We start from the raw sequence: 15784 nt of genomic DNA, 5'->3' as shown, positions 1-15784 counted from the left end.
ATAAACCATTATCATCATCATCAACATTTAACATCCATTTTCCTTGCTGGCATGGGTTGGATGGTTTCACAGGAGCTGACCAGCTGAAGGGCTGTTGAGGCTACCTGTTTGTTTTGGCATGAGTTCTATGGCTGGATGCCCTTCCTAATGCCAACCACTTCACAGAGTGTACTGGATGCTTTTACACAGCACGGGCACAGGTACTTTTTACATGGTACCAGCTCCTGCGAGCCCGCAAGATTATGGATGCTCAGCTGGAGAGAGTTGCCGGGGACAAGCTTGTATGCAAAGGCAACCACGCTCTTATTTAGCTTAACGTGTCTTTTCAAGCACAGCAAACCGCCAGGAGTCTCAGTTCCCTGTCATCCCCTCTGTGAGTCCCAACATTAGTAGATCCTTTCTCACCACTTCATCCCATGTCTTCCTGAGTCTACCCTTTCCCTATGTTCCCTCTACAAGTAGATTGACACCTTTTGATGCAACTGTCTTCATTCAAACGAATTACATGACCAACTGAAAGAAAATTTATGCTATTTCAATGGATGTTTCCAAATGAAAATATTCTGAGTATGAAAGAGAAGCAAATGAAAATTCTATATTCCAATAGTCAATATTGTAATACTGCACAAAGTAATACTTTTATAAAGAATATAACAACATTGATTGTTGAAACATTATAAAAATGATTGCTACATTACAAGGCAACCGTAAAGATATACACCAAAATTATTTATGGAAACATAATGAAATTTAATCATAAAATTTCTTTTTAATTTTTAAATTTCATAATTGCTTTGTTTTTAGGTGTGTTATTGGACACAGCTCAGTATGCTGCTTTTGTAGCAGTTTAGTCCAGGATCAGCTCTAACAGAGCAAACCTATGAACTGAGGTATTCTGGTCCTGACCATCTTATTCATCTCTCAGGCCTTGCTAATGCAATAGAATTCTTTGCTTTTCATAGCCATAGTGTAATCTGCTATTTTTGCTAAGTTGATACCCACTTAGAGGCTCCCTTAATAGCTTGTGCTCCATCATTAGCTCAACGATGTGGAAATAATACATGGTCACAAAGATGCAACTCACAGATACTGCTGTCTTCATTACAAATAACCCATTTATTGGTGTATGAAACATCAATAATGGGATTATTTTGGTGATAAGGGGATTATTTTGAGGATAACTAATGGTGTATCACACACCAATAGTTGGAAGATTACTGTAAAATGTAATGAAATTACATACATCTTAGAGTATTGTGGTCATCAATGAATCATTGATGAATCATTGGCCCATCAGGAATTACTGCATAGATGCTTAAATTATCCAGCAGTGTCGGCTATAGTGTAGTCACTCGTATAGTCAATCAGGTGATACATGAAGGAGTCACACAGAATGACTGGTGTAGCAGCACCATAGTCAACTGCTACAAAGGTAAGAGTGATGCATTAGATACGAATAATTACAGAGGTATTAAGTTGTTGGATCAGGTAATGAAAGTCACAGAGAGAGTCATAGCCCAACTAATTAGGGACAGAGTCAGTCTAGACAAGATGCAGTTTGGGTTTGTGCCAAGGAAAAGCACCACTGATGCTATATTTCAGGTAAGACAGCTGCAGGAGAAATACCTAGCCAAAGATAAACCTCTATACCTAGCTTTCGTTGACATGGAGAAAGCCTTTGACAGGGTTCCCCGATCCCTTATCTGGTGGTCAATGAGGAAACTAGGGATAGATGAATGGTTAGTGAGAGCTGTGTGAGCCATGTACAGGGATGCTGTGAGTAAGGTGACGGTCGGCAATGAGTACAGTGAAGAATTCCGGGTAGGAGTAGGAGTCCACCAAGGATCAGTCCTCAGCCCCCTCTTATTCATCATAGTCCTCCAGGCAATAACACAGGAATTCAAGACAGTATGCCCCTGGGAGCTTCTCTAAGTTGATGACCTTGCTCAAAATAGCTAAGTTACTATCAGAACTAGAGGAGAAGTTTCAGGTGTGGAAGCAAGGTCTAGAATTGAAGGGCCTTAGAATCAATCTAGCAAAAACCAAAGTCTTAATAAGTAGGAAGGCAGACAAACCACAAATCCCTTCAGGTAGATAGATGGCCCTGCTCAATCTGTAGAAAAGGCGTAGGTAGAAACTCCATAAGATGTACCCAGTGTGAGCTATGGACACATAAGAGGTGCAGCAATATCAAAGGAAGACTAACTGAAAAGATGTTTCTTGTGTGTGGCAAATGCTCAGGGACAATAATCACTGAAAATGTGCAGAAAACAGCTTCCGTCAAATTCCAGGGGGAAAACTACAAGTAGTTGATAGCTTCCACTACCTAGGTGACCAAGTCAGTAGCTGGGGTGGTTGCTCTGAGAGTGTAGCTGCTATAATAAGAGCCTGGGCAAAGTTCAGAGAGTTCCTACCTCGGCTAGTGACAAAGGGCCTCTCGCTCAGAGTAAAAAGGAGACTGTATGACGCATGTGTGCGAACAGCCATGCTACATGGCAGTGAAACAAGGGCCATGACTACTGAGGACATGTGTAACCTTGCAAGGAATGAAGCTAGTATGCTCCACTGGATGTGTAATGTCAGTGTGCATACACGACAGTGTAAGCACCCTGAGAGAAAAGTTGGACATAAGAAGCATCAGATGTGGTGTGCAAGAGAGACGACTGCGCTAATACAGTCATGTGTTGCGTATGGATGAGGACAGCTATGTGAAAAAGTGTCACACCCTAGCAGTAGAGTGATCTTGCGGAAGAGGTAGACTCAAGAAGGCCTGGGATGAGGTGTTGAAGCACGACCTTCAAACGATGGGCCTCACCGAGGCAATGACAAGTGACTGAGACCTTTGGAGATATGCAAGTCAAGTGAGATCATAAACGTGGCCTATGCCAGTGCAGCATAACCAGCCCATCTAAGAGTACCCTTCAATCATTGGGCAATAAACTACGCTTTTGAAGACCTGTTGAGGCAAGTGAAGTCGTTATCGTGGCCAATGACAGTACCACCTGAATGGCACCCATGCCGGTGGCACATAAAAAGCACCATTCAAGCGTGGTCAATGCCAGTGCCGCCTAACTGGTCCCGTGCCAGTGGCACGTAAAAAGCATCATGCGAGTGTGATCATTGCCAGTGCCCCCTGACTGGCTCCAGTGCCAGTGGCACATAAAAAGCACCATCCAAGTGTGGCCGATGCCAGTAGCGCCTGACTGGCCCACATGCTGGTGGCACATAAAAAGCACCCACTACACTCTTAGAGTGGTTGGCGTTAGGAAGGGCATCCAGCTGTAGAAACATTGCCAGATTGGATAGTAGCCTAGTGCAGCCATCTGGCTCACCAGCCCTCAAACCGTCCAACCCATGCCAGCATGAAAAGTGGACGTTAAACGACGATGATGATGATAAAAAAAGAACTATTACATTTGAAGGAGTAATGCGATTGCTAAAGGATTAAAGAATTAAGTTTAAACAGGATAATATACTTACTATCTACATTTTGTGAAGTTGGGATGGATTCATTTTTACACTTCTGACCTGGAAACAAAAAACATGAGTAAAAATTATTTCTAAAATATTTGAAAAAATAAAATCACACTTCAAACAACATTTAAAAGCTACAGAGAAAACCCTTTCATTTACTAAATAGAATAGCTAAAGTGAGAAATGTCATAGGTATCTGATGGAAAGGTGGCTATTAGTTATATCAAAACCTTTCAACCAGGAATTCCAACCACGTTTCATGGTTCGCTACCTCAAGAGCTCCTTCATAAGATCCAGTAGCTAAAGACACCATCAGGAGGAACCACGTCCAGTTTCGACCCCTACTCCTCTACCGTTTTCGATGTGGCAGTGCCCCGCTTTCAGAGGTGTCTTCAGCTCTGGTGTTGAGTTCGTTTCTGTCTTTCTGAACACCAGAGCTGAAGAAAAAAAATGAAAAAAAAATTGAATCAAGCAGTTTTTTCATTTTTTTTTACTACATTTTCTAATATGTTTTTCCTTTTGTGAGTGATCTGGGGGAGATTTGACTTATTTCTAATAGATCAAGCTAGTGACCAGAAAGACACCCCCAAGTAGGTTTGTTACCAAAGATCCCAGCGTATGTTGATTCCTCTCTGATATACACTCTAAATGAGAATTAAAGAGAAGTGCTAGAAACTCAAAACAAGTTGAGTAACACCTACACCTTTATAAGAATACTTAGTCCAGCACAATAAAAATGCATAAAATATAATGGCAAACAAGAGTGCATTATTACATTTTCACTTGGATCATTTAGTTGTCATTTAGCTCTGGTTCAGCCTTGAGTCAGGCAAATCTTTCATCGAAGGGTTTTCAATTATGACCATCCTATTTTTTTGTATATCAAAAACTACATTATCCAATGTGTCCTTCTTTATTTTTACGAAGGAGGGATATAATATGAGGGAAATTTGTTTGCTATTTCTGGCAGATTAACTGACTGACTGACTGGACAGTTGGCTTGTAAACCTTGAAGGATCAGCATCAATGGGGATAGCAGTGATATCACCAATCACTTATTTAAACATTTATTTCTCCTTGCCAGCTCTACCACTGAGGTCTGACATCCTCAAATTTAACCTTACTCAGATACCACAGTTCACATGACTATTTTGAGAATAGCAGCTGCTGCATATCCTAAAATTTACACATTCTAAAACTTTTTTTTTTTTAATTGCTCACTTACAAATTGCTTCAGTTGCGGGAGGAGGACTTTTCTGTGCTCTCAGACGTTCTTGCTGCGCTCTGCATAAGGATTCTAATTTTTGAATTTTTGTAAGCAATAATATACGTTCTTTATCACTTGAAGTTTTCTGTAAAAAATAAACACAAAGTAAAATGAATAAAATAAAAAGTAAAATAAATAAAATATGAAATAAAATGAAGAAATTGTACTGTTTATTAAGTTTTGTTAATCTCTCAAACATGTTCAAGGCATATATATTAACCCTGATACAAATATGATCAGTCTGTTAAACATATTTCAAGCAGTTTAAAGCAAATAAAAACTAAAGTTTAAGTGATAGCCTGCATTTGCCAAAAATCATTTAGTAAAGATCATAAATTTAAAGAGGTCCATAGAGCAGGGGTTCTTAAATCAGAGTACAAGTACCCATTTAGGGGTACACATGAAAAATTGCAATGGTATGCAAGCTTTGTAAAAACAATGGAATGTTCAAGTAATCACAACCAACTAAATGCAACTTGTATGCTGTGGAGAGCCTTTTTCTACACCCATCAACCTATCATGTTCAAGGATTTTTGGCAATGTTTATTACTGAAAACAAATTTCATACAAGACTGTAAACTGAGAATGATATGCAGATGTGCTTCTCTGAAACTAAGGATGAAATTAAGTTACATATTAGAAATAACCAAGCTCATCCACTGCATTTAAAATGTAACAGGAACCTTTTCCGAAGTCTTTAAGACTAGTGGGAGGAAGAGAATTTATTGTAAGGCTGGAGACCTAGTCTGAATCCTTCAACAGAATGGGCTCCAGTAGAGTTAAACTGAGTAATGGGTTAAAGGTACCTCCCAAAACAGAAATGGTCATTCCAATGGGCTTCCATACAATTTCTGCCTACCAAACTTCACTCTTACAGCTTTGATCACTCAGCAGCTACAGTAGAAGATGTGGAAGGTGCCGCCTAGTGAGACTGAGCCATATAGTCTCAAAGGAAACTTTAACAATATGGTCATACTAGTGCCCACAGCAATTAAAAATTTGGACTACTAAATATTGATAAGCCCTTTTATGTAAAAACTATGGAAAAACTAACCAGATTCAACTTCTCACACCTAACCTACAATGCCATTCTGAAAATAAACAATCACATCGTTGAAAGCTTGAAGCTATGAGATAATGTATGATTAACTCAAAACAATGTGAATAAACAAACATCATGTTTGATAGATTAATCTGAATGCTAAAGGGTTAAAATAAACTTAGCCATCATTAAACTACTTCATAGAACACTTTAATACCTTTTAAGCATTCAATTGTTTAAGCTCCATACAGCAATTTTATTAAAAAATATCTTACTTGATCAATCATTCCTATCAAGGCTTTATTACAATTTTCCCATTTATTTTTCCATGCAGCGCTATCTTTCTCAAGTTTTCTAATTTTTCCACTCATCTGAAATAAACAATTGAAAGGTGAAACAGACATCTGAATATTTTACAAGTAAGTATTAAAATTCATAAAATGGTTAGTTTTAATATGAAATATACAAAATATCATTATACATAACTGAGAAAAACCACAAAATATAAGAAAACAGGAAAATCGAAAACAAAATTAAATTTTGAAATTGAAACCAGCAGAAACATGCTGCAGAATAATGAATAAAAGGTGATAATGGTAATGTCACGAGTGTAAATTTGTGCAATAGGAAATCAACAACAATGAAAAAATAATCAGAGATATATTGTTTAAGTAAATAATATAGATGGAATGAAAACAGATTAGCTCAACTGAACTAATCACAAAATAACTCCTAACAGCTAAAATGTCATTGTGTTTTAATAACAAAATGACTGGTACATTGACAGCCAATCCCAATTCTACCCTCCCTTATATATATTTAGTTGCTATAAAAATTTCTTAGTAACTTTTAGAACACAATTTTAGTTATAATAGTTAATTTGAGTATTCTTTTTCCTGCACATTTATTTCTAAAATGAAATACACTACATGACTGAGACCAACAAGTTTCCCTGTATAGTTTCTCTTTCCAGCATACTGAAAATACTGAGAAAAAAGCTTCAGTTTTGGTAAAGATAACACAATGTTTTTGACATTAGTAGTAATGAAAATCAAATTAAAAAGCAAGAAATTTTAATAAAACTATATTGACAAAAATAATTTTAAATATACCTTCCATATTTATGCAAAATCTAATGGGGACAAATATAAGATGTAAGGAAAATGATATGATACAACTGAAGAAATGAAAGCCTTCTGTGATGTGTAATTGTGATGGAAATACATCCAGCATATGATTGATTTGGGACAATAGACCCTTTGTAGCTTGGATACATCTTAGATAAAATGTTTTCTCAGGAACATTTAAGGATATATTTTCCTCATTATAACAGCAAAACCCCAGAAGAACAATCCTAGACATGATTAACTCACGCACAAGTGATTTTTTTTTTACTTGGATATATTGCAAAACACTTTTGAATCTATGATTGCTTATAAGGACCAATTAGCATTTACATATAATATATTCCATTAAAACCAAGAAAGAGGTATTAAAGTCTGGGTTTGTGCTGATCCACACAATGGCTACTTAAATTACTATGATAAAATGACAAAAATGCTTCGGAAGGCAGATTCATGATTGATTTATTAGAACCTATATTTTATTTAGGTCATCATGTTTTTTGTGACAGGTTTTTCTCATCAACAGATTTATCCACAGAAAATGTCAAGAAATATTGATAAAATGAAATTAGAAAAACAAAGTGATGATAAACACAATCAAAATGGTAATAATTTTGTTATCACAATTTGGAGAGATAAGTAGAATTCAACGCTCTTATCTAAAAATACTAATAAGAACAAGCAGCCTGTCAACAGACAACAGAAAATCAGCAACTTGAAAAAGAGATTTACCCACTTCCATAAAACTTTCAATAAATACATACATCTGGTAAATTTGCTGGTCAACTGAGACCAAGTTATTGTAAAAATAGAAAATCCATGAGATAGTGGGTGTAATCATCATCATCGTTTAACGTCCGCTTTCCATGCTAGCATGGGTTGGACGATTTGACTGAGGACTGGTGAAACCGGATGGCAACACCAGGCTCCAGTCTGATTTGGCAGAGTTTCTACAGCTGGATGCCCTTCCTAACGCCAACCACTCAGAGAGTGTAGTGGGTGCTTTTACGTGTCACCCGCACGAAAACGGCCACGCTCGAAATGGTGTCTTTTATGTGCCACCCGCACAAGCCAGTCCAGGGGCACTGGCAACGATCTCGCTCGAAAATCCTACGGGAGCCAGTCAGGCGGTACTGGCAACGGCCACGCTCAAAATGGTGCATCTCATGTACCACCCGCACAAGAACCAGTCCAGGGGCACTGGCAACGATCTTACTTGGCTTGCCGGGTCTTCTCACGCACAGCACATTTCCAAAGGTCACCGTCAGTAGTCATCGCCTCGGTGAGGCCCAATGTACGAAGGTCTTGCCTCACCACCTCAGCCCAGGTCTTCCTGGGCCTACCTCTTCCACGGGTTCCCTCAACTGTTAGGGTGTGGCACTTTTTCACGCAGCTATCCTCATCCATTCTCACCACATGTCCATACCAGCGCAATCGTCTCTCTTTCACGCCACAACTGATGCTTCTAATGTTCAGCTTTTCTCTCAAGATACTTACACTCTGACGGGTATTCACATTGACATTACACATCCAACGGAGCATACTGGCTTCATTCCTTGCGAGCTTACGTATGTCCTCAGCAGTTACAGCCCATGTTTCACTGCCATGTAGCATGGTTGTTCGTACGCATGCGTCATACAGTCTGCCTTTTACTCTGAGTGAGAGTCCCTTTGTCGCCAGCAGGGGTAAGAGCTCTCTAAACTTTGCCCAGGCTATTCTTATTCTAGCAGCTACACTTTCAGCGCACCCACCCCCACTACTAACTTGGTCGCCCAGATAGCGGAAGCTATCGACTACCTCTAGTTTTTCACCCTGGAATGAGATAGAAGTTGTTTCCTGTTTGTTTACAGTCTTTATTGCACCTGAACATCTGCCATAAACAAAAACTAACTTGCTAGTTAACCTGCCTTTGATGTTGCTGCACCTCTTATGTGTCCATAGCTTGCACCGGGTACATCTTATAGAGTTACTACCTACTCCTTTTCTACATACTGAGCAGGGCCATCTACCTGAAGGGGTTTGTGTTTTATCTACCTTCCTACTTATTAGGATTTTGGTTTTATCTAGGTTGACTCTAAGGCCCTTCAATTCTAGACCTTGCTTCCACACCTGAAACTTCTCCTCTAGTTCTGATAGTGACTCCGCAATTAGGGCAAGGTCATCAGCATAGAGGAGCTCCCAGGGGCAACCTGTCTTGAACTCCTCTGTGATTGCCTGGAGGACTATGATAAATAAGAGGGGGCTGAGGACGGAACCTTGGTGGACCCCTACCTCTACCCGGAATTCATTGCTGTACTCATTTCCAACCCTCACCTTACTGGCAGCATCTCTGTACATGGCTCGCACAGCTCTCACTAACCATTCTTCTATCCCAAGTTTCCTCATTGACCACCAGATAAAGGATCGGGGGACCCTGTCAAAGGCTTTCTCCATGTCAACGAAAGCCAGGTACAGAGGTTTATCCTTAGCTAGGTATTTCTCCTGCAACTGTCTCACTAGAAATAAGGCATCAGTAGTGCTTTTACCTGGCACGAACCCAAACTGCATCTCATCTAAATTGATTCGCTCCCTAATTAGTTGGGCTATGACCCTCTCTGTAACTTTCATAACCTGATCTAACAGCTTGATGCCTCTGTAATTATTTGTATCTAAAGCGTCACCTTTACCTTTGTAGCAGTTGACTATGATGCTGCTACACCAGTCATTGGGTATGACTCCTTCGTGTATCACCTGGTTCGTAATACGGGTGACTAGGCTATAGCCAACACTGCCAGATATTTTGAGCATCTCTGCAGTGATTCCTGATGGGCCGGGGGCTTTCCTGGTCTTCATACTCTTAATTGCTTTATCTACCCTGGTACTATCAACTCGGATAGCTGGTCCCTCTATTGGGTCGACATACGGCAGGCTCTCTTTCTCCCATTCATTCTCTTTATTAAGCAATCTATCGTAGTGGCATCTCCAGACCTCTTTCTTTGCATCCTCATTTAGTGCAAGCGTACCATCATCCATGCGAACACATTTCTCTCCTACAACATCACTATTCTCTCTCCTACACTGTCTTGCAACACGAAATACCTCGAGCATTCTACTTTTTAATTTAATGTATTGTAGTTAATTAAATGGATGTACTGTTAATGTATATATGATGATGTGTGAGAGCAAGAAACATTTCTGGATGAAGCTGACTTATTAGTTTCTCTGAAATTATACATCCAGACAAAAAAAATGTGTAAGTTGTATTCCCAGTGGTGAAAACACACCACTGACCAAGAAACATGGAAAAGAACCTACAAAATATGGTTCAAAACAGGTTAAACAATGTGAGTCAATTACTGGTTGTAGCATTAGCCAAGTAAACTTATGTACTGATTGATTTAAACTGTACCACATAGCTAAAAATGTATATTTTCTAAACCTAAGAAAAATTAGTTAAGTTTTTGTCAGACTGATTCCATTTAATGGAATCTTTATTTATTTTTTTTTTTTAAACTTTATTCACTGGTTAACTGTTATTTGCTGCAATTTTCAAAAAGTTTCAGATTGTGTATAAAAAAAATTATCATATTCTCTAGAAAACAAGCATATGAGCAGGATTGGTCAAATGCTTACTAATGAAACTCCTACAGAAACCTCGATAAAAGTATTTATCCACAGGAAAATGCCTTAAAAATGAGAAGAGGGTAGAAAGTTCATTCTTTTGTTCAGGCATTTGGGATTACATGAGAAAAATAAATGTTAGGGCTTAAAGAAACAGCAAAAAACAGTGTGAAAATTTCTGCACTTTCACAGTAACCTATGAAGATATAATAGGATAGATTTAGTGACACATTAAGATAACAGAATTAATTTTAAGATAATAAAAAATAACATGAGAAGTGTGCCAGCCACAACAGAAGACAAAACAACTGTCAAGAGGGAATACAAAGGAAATAAATTGCTACAAGTGAAACAATAACTTTAGAATTTCAAATATAATGGTACGAGTCAAAATAGCATAACACTGGTTACAAATTTTGGCAAAGGACCAGCAATTTCAGGGGAGGGGCTAAGTCAGTTATATCAACCTCAATGTTCGACTGGCACTTATTTTATTGACCCTGGAAGAATAAAAGGTAAAGTCGACCTAGGCAAAATTTGAACTCAGAATGTAAAGATGGACAAAACACCATTAAGCATTTTGCCTGGTGTGCTAATGATTCTGCCAGCGAGTTGCTTTAAAAAATTTGCATAATACTGAGATTTCATTTTTTTTTCATTTCTATTTGTATTTAGAAATTTAAGGATTACTTATTTTTTATCAATGAAAATTTATCACAAAAAAATTGAATTAATAAGTTACTAGTTCTAACTTTTCCAGACAATGAAATTAACTACTTCATTTGTCCTCCTTTCTCCCTCTTTATTTCAGAACATGTGTATAACTTACCTTTCAAACTGAAGTTTACAATAGCAGAAATAAAACCTTCAGAATTTTAACCTCATGCAATTAACATAGTGAAAACATGCAAAATCAAAATAAACTTTATGCCGATAATACTAAAGAATGTAAATATTTATGATTAATATGTAATAAATATACCATTAACAATGTAATGAATTACATATAAGAATACACTGATCATCATCATAATCATAAACAAAAAAGACCACAATTAAAAATTAACCATACCTTATCCATTTCACCTTTTAATTTACTAAACATATCATTACTTTTCGTAATAGTTGACTGGAATTCACTGTAACGGTCTTTGTATGTCTTTACCTGCAGAAGAAATCATTCTTAATATTAAAAAATATTTTAATTTGTGAGTTTGATTATCATGTATAATAATCTTACTGTATTTCTGGTCAAAATAATCTTCCTAGATCCAATGTACATTTAACTGTTCATTTTTGCATTTAACATCCACTTCCAATGTGTCTTCTTTACACTCAATGTAATAAATCTTTTACCTTTAATCTGTAATCTATCTTTATAAAAACAACTCATCTTAAAAAGGAAGGTCACATTATATAATGTAGTTTTAGATATTCATAAAATGATAGGATGGTCATAGTTGGAATCCCTCTAATTAAAGGTCTATTCAGTCAGCAATGACCTAGGGTTAAACAAAAACTGCAACAACATACATATAACTTTATAAGTGTGATGGTATTAACATGACATATTAACATCAATAACATATTATTGCTAGTTTAAAGCTTATTTTTGCATATTGTTAAACAGTATATTCTTTATTATTCATATTATCTAAGAGATGCAGTTTTTAACAAAACGAAGCCAGTTGGGCACAAGGTCATGTTCAAGGTTAGAAACACTGCCATGAATGTGAAGGGAACATATATTCCAAAGATTAGACAGTTTAGATCTACTTAATCATGGCTAAATAATGACACCTCTAAAAGTTGATTAATATAACTGAATAACCACTACCTTTATCACATGGAATTTTCTTATCAACAACCTTTAATACAGTTTCTGTATAATAAGATCTACAAGAGATCTGTTTTCATACACCACATACTAATGATCTCTTGCCCTTGAAAAATTTAGCAAAGTATGTTATCTTAATCCTTCTTAATTTTAATACCAAAACATAGAGAGAATATACAAAATACCTTAAATCTTATAAACAATTACCAAAGACAGATATTAAAACTGTAACTAATGAATGAAAATTCAGGTTTGGCAACCAATAGGGAAAATATGAACGTTTATACTAACCTGTGTTTCAAGCATTATCATTTTTGATTCACTTTCTGCTGTTTTCAGTGCCATCTATTTGAAGAATAAGAGTATAATACAAACCAATATGGTGATGGTCATCAGATACTTTCTAATCAAATACTAAAATATGAGGATGTTCATGGAGACAAAATAATCAATGAAGACATATAGCATTGGCATTGACCGAAAACAGAGTAACTCAGCTAAGGGCCTGCTACACAGCTGCTTGACCTTGTAGAAATAGCAGCCACATCTCATTCATATCACACCTTACCATCTTCTTTAATATAGTCCAAGATACATTGCATCTGAATGAAGACCTGACTGTCATGGCTGGAATGCCTTTGATCACGGATCAGCTTCGTCAGGGGTGACTTAAAACTAACACAACAACCACCACCGTCAAGGGAAGAGAGAAAGATGGGGGGGGGGGGATGTTTGTACGGGAGAATAAATGCATGCAGCATCAGTGTGGCTCAAATCCACAGAATTAGTGCAACTATGTTTATCAGCATGTAATTATGGTTGTGGTATGTAAAGAGATCATTAATATTTGGAGTGTTTATTGCTGTTTAGGCCCAGGTCACCCTTGATTAAGTAGATCTATGATTTTTATTTTTTGTTTTTGAAATCATAGTCATGGCAGATACTGGTGTCACACAACTGGCACCCATGCCAGTGACACGTAAAGGCACTCATGATATTCTCAGAGTGGTTGGCATTAAGAAGGGCCTCCAGCTGTAGAAATCATGCCAAATCAGACTGGAGTTTGGTGCAGCCCCTTAGCTTACCAGCCCTGGTCAAACCATCTAACCCATGCCAGCATGGACAAACGATACTGAATGATGATGATGATGAAGTGCAATCATGGCTGCGTGGTAAAAACATGGTTCCAGGTTCAATCTCCCACTGTATGGCACTTCAGGTAAGTCTCTTCTGCTATTAGGCACAGACTGACCAAAGCCTTATGAGCAGATTTGGTAGAGGGAAACTGAAAGAAACTTGAAATATGTGAATATATATGTGTGTATGTGTGTGTGTTTGTTCTTTACCACTGCCTGATAATTGGTGTTGGTTGATTTGCATCCCCATAATTTTGAAATTTGGTAAAAAGAGACCGATCGTATAAGTATCAGGCATAAAAAAAATGTACTGAGGTCGATTATCATCATCATCATCATCGTTTAACGTCCGCTTTCCATGCTAGCATGGGTTGGACGATTTGACTGAGGACTGGTGAAACCGGATGGCAACACCAGCCTCCAATCTGATTTGGCAGAGTTTCTACAGCTGGATGCCCTTCCTAACGCCAACCACTCAGAGAGTGCAGTGGGTGCTTTTACGTGTCACCCGCACGAAGGCCAGTCAGGTGGTACTGGCAACGGCCACGCTCAAAATGGTGTATTTTATGTGCCACCCGCACAGGAGACAGTCCAGGGGCACTGGCAACGATCTTGCTCGAAAATCCTACGAAGGCCAGTCAGGCGGTACTGGCAACAGCTACGCTCAAAATGGTGTATTTTATGTGCCACCCGCACAAGAGCCAGTCCAGGGGCACTGGCAACGATCTCGCTCGAAAATCCTTACACATGTCACAGGCACAAGTGCCAGGAAGGCGACGCTGGGCACAGGTGCTATCCCGATTTCGCTATTCGCTTGCCCCAATAAGTCTTCGCAAGCTGAGTTTCGTGTCCAATGAAGGAGACAACATTGGCGCGGGTGCCAGTCGTCGAATTTAGTTCGATTTCACTTGCCTCAACAGGTCTTCGCAAGCGGAGTTTAGTGTCCAATGTAGGAAAGGTGCGCATGAGTAGGCTGGTTACACCCCTGGCAGAGGCCTTGGATTTAGGTCTCACTTGGCTTGCGGGTCTTCTCACGCACAGCACATTTCCAAAGGTCCCGGTCAGTAGTCATCGCCTCGGTGAGGCCCAATGTTCGAAAGTCTTGCCTCACCACCTCAGCCCAGGTCTTCCTGGGCTTACCTCTTCCACGGGTTCCCTCAACTGTTAGGGTGTGGCACTTTTTCATGCAGCTATCCTCGTTCATTCTCACCACATGTCCATACCAGCACAATCGCCTCTCTTGCACACCGCAACTGATGCTTCTTATGTTCAGCTTTTCTCTCAAGATACTTACACTCTGTCGGGTATGCACACTGACATTACACATCCAGCAGAGCATACTGGTTTCATTCCTTGCGAGCTTACGCATGTCCTCAGCAGTCACAGCCCATGTTTCACTGCCATGTAGCAAGGCTGTTCGTACACATGCGTCATACAGTCTGCCTTTTACTCTGAGTGAGAGGCCATTTGTCACCAGCAGAGGTAAGAGCTCTCTAAACTTTGCCCAGGCTATTCTTATTCTAGCAGCTACACTTTCAGCGCACCCACCCCCACTACTAACTTGGTCACCCAGATAGCGGAAGCTATCAACTACCTCTAGTTTTTCTCCCTGGAATGAGACAGAAGTTGTTTCCTATTTGTTTACAGTGTTTATTGCACCTGAACATCTGCCACATACAAAAACTAACTTCCTAGTTAACCTGCCTTTGATAGTGCTGCACCTCTTATGTGTCCATAGCTTGCACTGGGTACATCTTATAGAGTTACTACCTACTCCTATTCTACATACTGAGCAGGGCCATCTACCTGATGGGGTTTGTGTTTTATCTGCCTTCCTACTTATTAGGATTTTGGTTTTAGCTAGGTTGACTCTAAGGCCCTTTCCACACCTGAAACTTCTCCTCTAGTTCTGATAGTGACTACGCAATTAATGCAAGGTCATCAGCATAGAGGAGCTCCCAGGGGCATCCTGTCTTGAATTCCTCTGTGATCGCCTGGAGGACTATGATAAATAAGAGGGGGCTGAGGACTGATCCTTGGTGGACCCCTACCTCTACCCGGAATTCATTACTGTACTCATTTCCAACCCTCACCTTACTGACAGCATCTCTGTACATAGCTCGCACAGCTCTCACTAACCATTCTTCTATCCCAAGTTTCCTCATTGACCACCAGATAAGGGATCGGGGGACCCTGTCAAAGGCTGTCTCCATGTCAACGAAAGCTAGGTACAGAGGTTTATCCTTGGCTAGGTATTTCTCCTGCAGCTGTCTTACTAGAAATATGGCATCAGTGGTGCTTTTA

At 39.0% G+C, this 15784-nt stretch overlaps 2 protein-coding genes across 2 annotated transcripts in view; one reads left to right on the top strand and one right to left on the bottom strand.

Annotated features, from left to right (window-relative positions):
- The window catches only part of LOC106870222 (EEF1A lysine methyltransferase 1), a 271394-nt gene that overhangs the window by 200658 nt on the left and 54952 nt on the right, over nucleotides 1-15784 (top strand). The window lies entirely within an intron of this gene.
- LOC106870213 (uncharacterized) overlaps nucleotides 1-15784 on the bottom strand; it is a 49837-nt gene that overhangs the window by 2181 nt on the left and 31872 nt on the right. Inside the window, exons 8-12 of the mRNA XM_014916216.3 lie at nucleotides 12636-12689; nucleotides 11580-11672; nucleotides 6059-6154; nucleotides 4700-4826; nucleotides 3481-3528 (exon numbers count right to left, since the gene is read on the bottom strand). Coding sequence (XP_014771702.2) covers nucleotides 3481-3528; nucleotides 4700-4826; nucleotides 6059-6154; nucleotides 11580-11672; nucleotides 12636-12689 — 418 coding nt within the window. The remainder of the gene's footprint in view (nucleotides 1-3480; nucleotides 3529-4699; nucleotides 4827-6058; nucleotides 6155-11579; nucleotides 11673-12635; nucleotides 12690-15784) is intronic.

This window comes from Octopus bimaculoides, chromosome 4 (assembly GCF_046866305.1).
Source record: "Octopus bimaculoides isolate indiv1 chromosome 4, ASM4686630v1, whole genome shotgun sequence".
NCBI classification, from domain to species: Eukaryota; Metazoa; Mollusca; class Cephalopoda; order Octopoda; family Octopodidae; genus Octopus; species Octopus bimaculoides.
Note: the sequence above shows the minus strand (reverse complement) of the source record. Positions and strands in the feature narration are given on the sequence as shown.